This window comes from Belonocnema kinseyi, chromosome 6 (genome assembly GCF_010883055.1).
Source record: "Belonocnema kinseyi isolate 2016_QV_RU_SX_M_011 chromosome 6, B_treatae_v1, whole genome shotgun sequence".
Taxonomy (NCBI): Eukaryota; Metazoa; Arthropoda; class Insecta; order Hymenoptera; family Cynipidae; genus Belonocnema; species Belonocnema kinseyi.
Window position 1 is genome coordinate 106,039,478 of NC_046662.1, and position 12,450 is coordinate 106,051,927.

Here is a 12,450-nt window from a genome sequence, read left to right on the forward strand (position 1 = left end):
TCATTTCTCAAAATAAATATACTTTTCGGAATGTACACTAAATCTAATAACTTACTCTTAAAGCATGACATCTCATACGATTAACTCTAAATTTGTAGCCAAAAATATTGAAAATTGAAAAAGTTATGGTAAAATAAAAAAAAAAAAAACAGAAAATCGACCATTTTTTTTCGATAATTTTTTAAAGTATCTATAAATAGAAAAGTGATATCAGTGACTATTTGTGTTTATAGTAAAAGGTTCGAAATATATAGGAAAAAATTTTCAGAGCAAAATATTAAAAATATTCAGACTTATTCCAAGTTTTGTAGCTGGGGTGGATTCTACCCCATGTGTCAAGTACGGGTCTATCTTGACGTGTGTCATTTAAGGGTTAAGGGAAATAAAGTCAGATTTACAACACAAAAGGAGTTGAGTTCCAAATAAAACTTACTATCCACGGCGAAGTAGCGTAGGTTTCCGTCGGCATACAGAACGGGAAAGCTCCTCCGAAAGAGAAACAACTCATAGCACTAATTCATCGACAAGACGTAGGCAAAGTAACCGAGACCCGGGGCAAATTATATTCAGCTGGAAAATAATGTTCAATGGTAGCAATAAACTTAGTCCAGATAGCTTTTTGACAAAATTAGGAGATCGTAGGAAGTTAACTCAAGTAACGAGCGAGGAAATTCTCACAGCTATGCCGGTATTGTTAGACACAATAGCGCAAAAGTGGTTCAGAAACCATGAGCAAGAATTTTACAATTGTCATAAATTAAAAAAAAAAGAGTTGCGTTCCCACTTTAGCGATGACGATTGCGAAAGGTGCGTAGGGGAATAGCAGGGGATAGTAGGGAATAGCAGCTCTAAGCACTACCGAACCTAATAAATCCAACAATAAAAAGCAGAACCCTAAAAATAATATCGGCAACACGAACGCTTGGGATCTGAATAAAATAATTTGCATTTACTGCATTCAAAGGGGTAATTTTCAAAAGGGCTGTGCCACTCACAACCCTCAAAGACTGCCCTAATTGTTCAGGAAATTCGGCAAAAGAGTAGTGAAAACGGTCTCCACTACTGCCAATACATCACAGACCGTTTGTATGAATACGGGAAACGTCTCTGAACAGACCAGAAGGACCATAAGTAACGTAATTGACTTAGCAGAAGTTAAGGTCACTTCCGACTTGAAAAACTGCCCTAATATCGACGCGTGGTTTGTAGGGGAAAAAGGGGGGGGTCTAGAAACTCGAACACTTACACGAAGAGTTTTCGCGGGGTGGGAATGCCGCCGAAACTCGAAATGTCAAGTATTCTGGAATTCCAAGGTATCTGTTCGAAAGACGCAGATAAGGTTGATGAAGGCTCAATGGACATAGGGCCAGAAGTAATAGTAGTAGAAGCTCAGGTCCATAGAGACCCCGAACTCGAAAATCTCAATCACGTAAGAGAAAGTAGACCGAAACCACATGACACTATAACCGATGACTTAGCGAAAATAAGGATTATGGAAGAAAGCCAATCGGAAGCTGACCTTATCATCGTTATAGTGGAGACGCCCGAAGTGGCCAACAGAATCCATGTTCGGGCCACGATAGACTCAGTTCCGCTAGACGCGCTGATTGATAACGGATCCTCTCGCGTTTTATTTAGAAAATCTGCTTGGGATAAGTTAGTGAAGGCTTCCGGTAGACGGTGCAAATAATCTTGATACTGAATTAATATTGGGTCTAGAAGGCCAAGGAAAATTTCACATGGTTCACGTCGCGAAATCGCGTAAGGTATTTATGCCAGATGCTGATGGTAGACACTATCCCCACCATAGACATCCAAGGTCACGCGCCTATTAAGGAGAGGTTTTGGATAGTGTCCTGAAAAGTCCAGGAGAGTATGTATCAAGAGGTGGACAGGTTGCTCGTTGCAGGAAATGTCGCGGGATCACACAGCGAATGGTCGGCGCCGAAGGTGACAGCTCGTAAACCTGGTTGCAAGTATCGGCTTTACCTCGATTTCCGAAAGTTAAACGCGATCTCGAAAAGTACGCGTAATCTTTGCCCCACATGACTGACATACTGCGGTTATTAAAGGCAGCTAGGTGTATATCAAAACTAGACCTGAGCGCTGCTTCTAATCAAATCCCTTTAGAGCAGGAAATTTAAGCGTACACCGCCTTCACTATTCCGGGTAGGGGATTATTCGAGTTTAAGAGAATGCTATTCGGACTTACTCGGGCCCTTGCAATCTTTCAGAGATTTATCGATAGGGTCATAACGCCAGAAATAAAGCCCAACGTCTTTAGTTACCTAGACGATATTATAGTATTAGCAGAGACTTTCGATGAACACCTGTATTTGATAGAGAACGTTTTCGATCGGGTAGCTGAAGCAGGGTTGACGATAAATCCGGATAAAAGTGAATCTACAAACCGGTGCGAGCACTTCTGGACTCGGCGTAGTTTTAACACAGAGACAGGGAGACGCGGGATGGGTCATACAATCGACGAATGATCACACAATCCACAAAGCTTTTAAAGACCTTATAGTGTCGCGCTAGGGTGCCCCACAAGTTTTCCATGTCATTAACGGCACATAATTTTCAAATAGGCTGATAGCACAAATGTGTAAAAGCGTCGGAATGAGACAAACAACGAACCCCGTATATCATGCGCAAGCAAAATGCACCGAATGATTTAACAGGGTCCTTAAGTCAATTATTGTCTCGTTTTTACAGAACAATCATAAGGAGTAGGAAGTCTTTTTACATGAGGTCCGCTTTGCTTTTAACACGGCTGTCCATGGATCTCTGAAAGTGTCACCCGCCTTCTTGAACTTTGGGAGAAACCCTCTCCCCTCCCGATTACTCCGTCGACAGTTAGAAGTAGCTACACAGCTTTTCGAACCTAATCCAGAAGAATGGTTGGAACGAATAAAAGGTTAGATCACTTCCGGGATTTGATCTGCCGACATCTCGACCGCTCTTATATAATCTTTCTCATTGAAGTGTCATCCAACCGGCGTACTTTAACCATTACAATTTTTATGTATGAATTGAAACGGTAAAATATATTAGGAAAGCCAAAAACGAGTAATTGAGACTATAGACCGGGGTGCATTTCCAAATAAATACGATTCTACGAAATCGAATCCCTTGCGATGTCTGTTTACGTGATCCCTGCGACGCACACTGGCCTGGAATAGGAATTTACTGTTCATAATCGCCCATAGATCGTATTTCTTAACCGATTTAAAAGTTTTTTTTAGAAATTCTCCGCAATTAATTCTTAAGAGAATTGTGGTTTTCTTTTTTTTTAATTTTTTTCAGAGAGCAACAATATATAAACAAATATTGTTGTGATAGACAAGTATTATTGTAATAATATGTTACTTTTAAAGGAAATTAGGCGTAACGTATTTTTCCAAATTTCGAAGAAAAATTGGAAGCGCTGCGTCTAGAAACAATTTTTAATCGATTTTCCCAACAAAAAAAACACCTTTAAATTTTGTGCTGATGTTTTCCTTGAAAAAATGATAGGATAATATTCAGCACACCAAAAAAAGTAATGAAAAACGTCTCTTTCTTTTTTGCAATGGCTTTCATAGTTTAGTTTCCAAATTTTAAGACAAAAATGAAAAGATTTTCTTGAAACGCCCACCTTTCTTAATCTACCGAATATTTTTCTAAAGTTTCGAATGATATGAGAAAGGCTTTCCTAAACCTTAGGGTTTTCCTAAACTATAAAAGATATCGCAAAAGAACAAGAGACAATTTTCACAGAACTTCTTTAGACATGCAAAATTTCATCTTAACATTTTATCGTACATGTTACTACTTCCAATAAAATGTATAAAATTCTATTTTAAGAAAAAGAAATGCTCCTCGGAGAATTTGTTCTTCAGCGTTTGTAGTCAGCTGACTTCAAAAGTTATTAAGCAAGCATCAAACTTAGAAGAGATCTTTATTATTAAAGTACCAGTTCCAGAAAAAATTGGCAAACATTTTAAAGGCGTGTAGTTTGAGAAAATAAAATTAAAAATATTGCAAACAGGTAAAAAGTTATAGAGGTTTAAAATCTTCGAGTTTCTTGAATAACAAAGCATAAAATTCAAATACGCATAACGTTTTAGAAATTTTTTTCGCTAATGAGAAAAACACTTATGACCTAATTTCCTCTAAAAAGCAACATATTTCGTCTTCGAGAGATTCTGCAATTTCAAGTGTAGGATCCTGCCTGGTTTTAAATGGATTCGGTGTCTGCATTTTTCAAAGGGAAAGAGTAGAATTTTAGTAGTTGTTGATTTGCATATAATAATTATTTATAATGATCAATGAAATTTATATTTTCACAATAAAATACAAAAATGTTAACTGTTTATCAATTTGCAATATTAAGGTATAACTTGAACAATATTTTTTCTTGCAAGAACTAAAAGAATTTGTTTAAACCATTAATATTAATCATCACCCTCTTACAGAAGATTGATATTTTTACTTAAAATAGTGTTTTTTTTTTAATGAAAACGCGGTAATAGAGTCTTTTTTCGTATTTTGTTTTTAGCAATCAGGTAAGATATTCAATAAGTAATTTATGTTCCTTAAATTTTTATTGAAAATTCTGAATAATAAGGCGTTTTTTAGTAAAAATATGAGAGATAGGAGATGATTTCCTGACTTTCTTCATTTTATAAATGCATTATCATTTCTACGAGAATTGATAAATGTCTTATCGGCGAATTCAGTATGATTCACTGATTAGGTTTAACCCGGGACTAGGCTCGCGTTGATAATTTGGACCGACGGTTTTACATATTTTGACATACAATATAAACTCGTTCACTGTTACAGTTCTACGGCTGGCAGTTTTCAGTTCGGTATGTACCTATATTTTCACGCGTCTGTGAAGAAATTCGTGCACGTTGCCTCTTTTTTACAAGTTTCCAAAAACGTCAACAGTCTAATTGACCGTCACGCGCCTACTAACGTTAGTCTTTCTTTTCGTTTGATGCGAAATACGTATCTCGTCCTAAGCATAAACGAAATTCAACAGATTTTAAATAATTACACAAAAAACCTTTAGGAAACCCAAAGTTATAATTTTACACACCACAATAATATTCAAGAACCCCTTATACCACCCCTAATTTTGTATCTGAACAGATCCGAAGGACGTCACGTAAAAGTCTCAAAAAAAGAAGAAATTTCGTAAATAGTCACCCAAATCACCGTCAGAAAACTCCAGATTATATTCCCAGCCCCACGATTATAATTAACAACCCCTAAGACCATCCGTAACTTTGTACCTGAACAGATCAGAAGAGCTTTCCCGTAAATGTTTAAAGAAATTTGAAAATTTAAAATAATTACCCAAATTACATTCATAAAAAGCCCAAGCTACATTAACGAGCCCATAATAATATCCAACAACCCCTAAGGCAACGCCTTATTATTTATCTGAAGTGATCTGCAGGGTATTCACGTAAAAATCTTAACAAAATTTGAGATAATCATACAAATCACATTAAGTAAGTACAAAGTTAAATTCGTAAAGTTTAAGTAATATTTAACAGCCCCCTAGGACCATTTACTAACTATACTATTTGAGTAGAATTATTAAGATCTTTTCCATGACATTGCTTCCAACAGAAATGACAATCGCACAATTTGTAACGTAACTCTAGCAGGCGCGCGCACACCCGATTTAATATAATAATACGTTAAGTTTAAATCACTAATAAGATAAATAAGAATAAGAAAGTCTTTTGCACTTTGACTAATGTGGGTCAAACTCCCCGCAGTTAAACCAGCACTCTTTGTCCTAAGCCTAAAGTTAATAGTAATTATTTCGGGCTTAGGCAAAGGAGCGTTGGTCCAACTGCGGAGCGACCAGGGGTTTCAGTTGACTCTTATGATTTGAAAGGATTGTCAGATTTCATAGAATTTCACAGGAGTTTATGACTTTTTACATTCTCATCAGAGAACGTATGAGATTTTTGCACAATTTATTTTTGCCCCCGTTTTTGTTAAATTTTCACCTTTTTGAGACCCCCTAAATCTGAAAAACAGGTTTTTACGAATGTTCCTGTCTGTTCGTTCGTTACTGTGTCTGTAAATTTTTAGTTTGTCAGCACGATAACTTTGAAAAGAATTTACAGATATGATTGGCCTTTGTCATACGCTTTGAGTGTTTTCGAAAAGTTAGAGGTTTTTCTACATTTCTTAGAACACTTTATTTTCAGATTAAAAAATTCTATGTGTGGTTATAAGTAATACTCAAAAAGATGAATAATAATTTATGCTAATGACTTTTTAAATAAAATAGAATTACCGGAGATATTGCATTTACGACATTTCGGAAAACATATGAACTCCTATCTAATACAACGCTGCTTAATGTTGGTGACAATTTTGGCATGAAACACTGCATAAAACTAATAAAGGTGTTAGTTGGGCGGAACATTTAAACAATAGATAATACCAGCAATAAAATAGCCTCAAAATGGACTGAAACTCTGATTGACGGAAGCATGCACACGGTAAAGGTAAAGTTCGAATTTCCGGAAATGAATGGATACTAGGTGTTTGGAATGCTAGATGGGTGAATGATTTAAAGGTAAGGGAATCACGAGAAACTGTGCACGTAAGGAAACCAGATATTTTATGTGTACCTAAAACGAAGAAAAAGTAATGCGTGCTACGCCCCAGTTTACAGTGATCTAAGAGACGTAAATGACTCCTTCTGTGACACTTTAAATGATGCAATCTATGAGCAAATGGTAACCGAAACAGATCAGTTGGCTAATGCTTAGAAAATGGCCATTTTATTTTAAATACTTGGTTAAGGAATAAAATATTCTTCATGTACACCTGGTGAAGAAGCAATAGTTACAGTATGATTACCTTCGTTATTCGCGGATGAAAGACTAATAGAATTAGGGAAAGATGCGAGGATCATGAGGGGTTCTGAATAGAATACCGATCATGCCATTTTGGCCTCAAACTAAACTTAGGTCTAGTATGGAGAAGAAAGAAAAGAAACGAAAGACACTCTGGTCAAGATTTATAATTTACAGAAACCAAAAGTGCAAATAGATTTTCAGAGTAAGATGAATGCATGAATAAAAAAGACAACTTGGAATGCGCTAATAGAAAATACAAATAAAAAGAGCCTACAACAGAACATTAAGCATCACAGGTTTCAGCGATTAGGAGAGAAATAGCCTTGCAAATGATTACAGATACAAAAATAGGAAAATTGAAAGAATAGTCAATGAAAGTAAATATAAAATCAAAATAGATAAAGAGAAGAAAATGCATAACGACTTCAAAGATAGAAAATACAGTTTTAAAAAATCATGAAGGGAAATAAACGTACAGAGTTCATTCGTATGAGAAATAGCAAATGTAAAATGCTATATAGTACCGACTGGATACTAAACGCTTTAAGGGATTCTTTTATATAATCATTGGTAGACAAAGCAGTAAAGCACTGCAAATGAGATATAAAAGACGATGTGGTAGAAAATCTAATTGAGAATGTCTGTATCATTCAGGCTATGGATGTAATTAACAACTTAAGAACTGGCAGGGCTCATGTGTAGACAGTATAAGCACTGAAATGCTAGAAAAAAGTAAAATGTATTCAAAAAAACTTACTCGTAGGGTAATGAAAATAACAGAAGAAAATATATGGAAAGATCAAAATGCATCTATGCCAGAAAGATCATGTACGGATCAAATGGTTAACTTAAGACAGATAACAGAAAAAAGTTTGAAAGCAAGGGAAAACGTTTTGTCTGCATTTATTGACCTAGAAATATAGTTTTACAACATGGATAGAAGTAAACTTTAGGAAGTCCTGAAATAGGACGGAGTTAATAGATTCCTCCTACAAGTAATAAAAAATAATCTATGCTGGTAGCAAAGCGAGTATAAAAGTAACTAGAAATTGAGTGACAGATTTGATATCATGCAAGGATGCGTTATGTTATCATGGCTATTTATTGTATTCATGGACAAGTGTCTTAGAATGGCACTCTTCGACGAAAAAGATTAGTTCCCGAGACAGTGAGGTACATAGGTTAGCTTTCGCAGATGATAAAGTTGTTATAGCAAAGGTAGTCCAGGACTGGGAAAGAATCTTGATCATGGAAAGATAGATGACGAATTAGATAGACGCACAAACGTAGGCAAGAAGGTTATTGGTAAAGCAGGGCCCATTCTGAGAAGTACAAAATGTCACATAAAGCTGAAAAAGAAATACATAATTCTATATTTACATCAACTATTCTATAAATTAGCGAGACGGGGACCTAGAATGAAAATGATCTGAGTAAAATTAACAAGGTTGAAGTAAAATTTCTGCGCATGATTTGCGGCAAAACATGGATGGACAAAGTTAGCAATGAGATAATCCTCAAAGAATATGTTGTAGAGTAATTGAAGGAAATTGTATGAAATGGTTTAGGAAAGTTAAGAGATTAAAAGATTAACGACTAACGAGACACGTGTATCAAGGTAAAGTAAAAGAATTTTTCATTTCGATTATTTTACAAATTGTCGAATATCCAAATATATTTTCTATGCAGAACAGTCAATCGTGATAACAAGAATTACATTATTTTCAAATAATACAGGTAATTTTAAGGACAGACTCTAAAACAACCGGTAGTTTTTTTAAGAGAAATCAATTCTTTGTATTTGAATGCAACTATAGTCACTAGGATGCAAAGTTAAAAAATATCTGATGATAAATAAATAAATTTTTTTACCTTCTTCAATTTTTGAGTTAGATTTCCCACACCGTTCCAGGTACTGAACAAAATTTTTTACCCATTTAATTTGTATTACAATTCTTAAATTTTTCTTAACAAGTTTTAAAGTTGTAAGAACTATAGTTTTTGATGAAGAGGACCACGAAGTTTGATGTTGCCTGTTCCCTTGAAATTTGGTTGCTTTAATCTATATACCTTTTTTATGTCTGTTGTCAGTTTCACGAACATTTCCTTTTTCCAGGAAGTAAAAAAGGCTACAAAGAGCTTAGAGAAAAATTACAACATTTCTCATTGAAGCCTGAGGAATTTACTTCAAGTACAAGGAAGAGCAGTTGCTTCGCTGGAGAAGAGAAAAGCGGAGAAACGAGTTAATATTATGAAGAAAAAAAATACTTTAATTTTTTCGTCATACAATTGATTAATACTTTATTAAAAAATATATTATATATTCTTTATAGAACAATAAAAAAAGATATCACACACACCCTAAGTCTGATTTCGAATGACACTTTAAAAAATTATAATTTAAAATAATAAAAAGATAAGTTGACAGAAAAATATAGATATTCAAGGAAAATATATCTCTTTCTTCATTTTTAAAAAGATTCCTCAAAACTTGCTTCATGCAGGAAAAATTTTAATTAGAAGACCAGATAGCATGGTTACAAACTGAAGTTTTCGAAAAGAACCTCTGTTTCTTGAAGAATAATTGATCAAAGCATAACCTATAAGAGAGACCTTGTTTCTACAAATAATTCGAGATACAGTCTTTATGTTGTAAAAAAAGTTAAAAACTAATTCGTTTTTTATTTGGAATTTTCTATTCACCACACTTACTCCTATCGAACATACACCTACAGTTGGTATACATTTCTTAAAGGTATTTTATTCTTATAAACAAAAATCTGTAACTAGAAACTACAGTTGAAGATTACTTCTTTGGTTGTCTATATATATATATATTTTCTTAATTTTTTGTCGATAAATACTGCGGTATAGAAACACAAAAACAGTTTGTTTACCATGACATAATCTGTAACAGATATTCTACTATTTGCACCAAAAAAATCTACATCTCAAAATTTCAGCTAACTAGTAATCCTATCCTTATTATCATATGTATTAGTTGTAAATTTATCATCACTTAGTACTAAGATAATTTGATAAAAAAGCATGAATAAAGTTTGTTTACAAAAACATAACCTCACCTTCAATTTGATGCTTCCGACACTGCGACCATCTTCTCAGCAGCGCACTGCTGTGCCCTTCTACACGTAAATTAGGCACTAATTCTGCTCCTGGCAGATCTTTTTCATTCAAAATTGTTGCTGGGGATGGTACTTTTGCACTCATGATAGTTGTGTTTGCACGCCTCACACTTACAGCTTCTCACGCTCTGGCAATCATAACCTAGCAATCTTGCACTCATCTTCCGTATAATTTATTTTTTTCGCATTGATCACTTTTGAGATACTCTACACTATTCCTCATTTAGCTTTCACTACATACGAAATTACCACATTATAAAATTAAAAACTCGTAATTGCATACATTTTACAGTGTAGGGCTGAAAGTTTTGAATTCGCGGGCACTATCATCATGGCGGCCACGCATATGCACTATCTATTTCCGAATTGAAGTTAAAACTTTAAATAACAGCGTTCCCAGAGGGAGACCGCGGAAGTAATGGTTAGGGGTACAGTAGGACTCGTTGGATCGGGACGGACCGAGTATCCACTTTCGATCAGGCAGGTCGCAGACACAAAGCTAGCGACACCTCCTGGTACTGACGTATCTTAAAATGTGCAAGGCCCTCACATTTCACCGGCCATTATAAGCTGGTCAATTTTCATGCATACAGCACTGACCTTCGTCGCGTGGAGACTGCTGCGTTTTTATGCGCGTGCGCCTACCTATCACAGTCAGTGGAGAAGTTTACGAGTGGTGACTACATCCCTTTGAGGATTTCGATGCGACAAGTCCCGATGCGACAGCTCGTACTGTATATCAGGATAAAAAAACATAGTGACAAATAATTAATATTAAAGTGGCTGATGAGAAAATTACGCCTGAAAGAAAAGATCATGGATATTAATGGGCTAGGGTGAGGAGCCCCACGTGATAACTTTCCTAGGCTTTTCACGTGGCGTGATCCCTAGAGATATTAATCAGCAGCCAGGGTTGGAGCAATGTTGCAAACCAACGTGTTAATTTAAAAAATAACACAAGAGTTCCGGATCAATCTAAAATTGTATACCCCCTCCCCCACATGACTCCCTTCCTCCTCGTGTGAGTCACGCCTAACCCAAAAGGGAAAATGGCCTAATGGTCATAACAATTAAAACAAAATGTTTAGACAAATGACATAAACAATGAAAAAAAACAATTAGACAAAAGTTGTTTACCCCAAAAAGAGCTACATATTTGTTACTTCTCAATTTTTTATAGGATGCGTGGTTTATGTTTAAATTGTGAAAAAAATTTATTAAAAATAAGAAATACAATTTTTTGGAAGAAGAACGCAAGAAACGAAAGATATGATGAATGAAAAAATGTTTACATCCAGAAAATATGTGAAACTTTGTTGGAAATCATTTTTTGGTGGTAAGCGTAATTTTCATCTTAATGGTTAAAAAAAAACTTTAAAAATAATTTTTTTTTAAATGACACAAAGTACAAAAAAAAAGACGTAAGTTGTTCAGCTAAATAGGGTTTACAAAATTTTCATTATTCATTTCTGATATGACAATTAGATTTTTATTTACGAAAAAAATAGATAGAAAAAAGTTGTGCAATCAAACAAGAATTATATCTATTAACTTTTGTTATAAAAATACATTCGAAATACAAAAATTCAATTTTGTATAAAAACAACTAAAGTCCCAATAACTTCCTATTTAACGACATACTTCGCCTAAATGGTATGTGCAAATTTTATATGCTATTATGCGTATTTTTGGTTTGAATCTTAAAAATAACCATCCATCCATCCAAACTGAAATTTGTTTTAAAAAAAGTATTTTTAATCAGAAATTTAAGTTTTTTGTCAATTTGATTAAAAAGGAAAGATATTTATATACAACCAATAAAAATTTCACTGCATTATTACTAACCGAATTTGGGCTTAAGCTTTTTGTAATAAAATAGTGTTCAAATATTTACGTAACAAAATAACAAACAAAAAAAGGAATATAAAAAAATCCTTTAAATTACATTTATATATGGTCAAATACTTTATGAGTATATAATTTATTTCATAATTTGGGTTTTCATGGAAAATATTGTGATACAGTTGACCCGGTTTGACTCTGCAGCAACATAATATAAACTTTCAGCAAAACTTGGTTACCCAACGTATGTACAAGATTTGCGGAAATTTATTTTTTCATTTTTTTCCTGTACAAACAATTTATTTATATTTTAATCAACTACAAAATCTATATATTAGACTTATATGTAATAAGAAATAATTATATAATATAATTATTTCTTATCTTGTACAGCGCCACGAAAATTTTTCACGCGGGATTTTCTTATCATATGCTTACTATACTTTTATTTATCAGTGCTTTTTAAACTTTAAAAGACACTTGGGTTCACTGTGCCCCATGTCTTTGGAATCTGAAAAATACGTAGATCCTACATATATTACTTTTAAGTCACTGATTGCAAAATGACTAATTTTTTAATCTTACAT

The 12,450-nt window shown here is 34.2% G+C and overlaps 1 protein-coding gene across 1 annotated transcript in view; it reads left to right on the plus strand.

The window, feature by feature from the left end:
* Window positions 1-9,125, plus strand: part of LOC117175534 — a 301,601-nt gene extending 292,476 nt beyond the window's left edge. Inside the window, exon 3 of the mRNA XM_033365241.1 lies at window positions 8,995-9,125. Coding sequence (XP_033221132.1) covers window positions 8,995-9,125 — 131 coding nt within the window. The remainder of the gene's footprint in view (window positions 1-8,994) is intronic.
* Window positions 9,126-12,450: the final 3,325 nt, after the last annotated feature.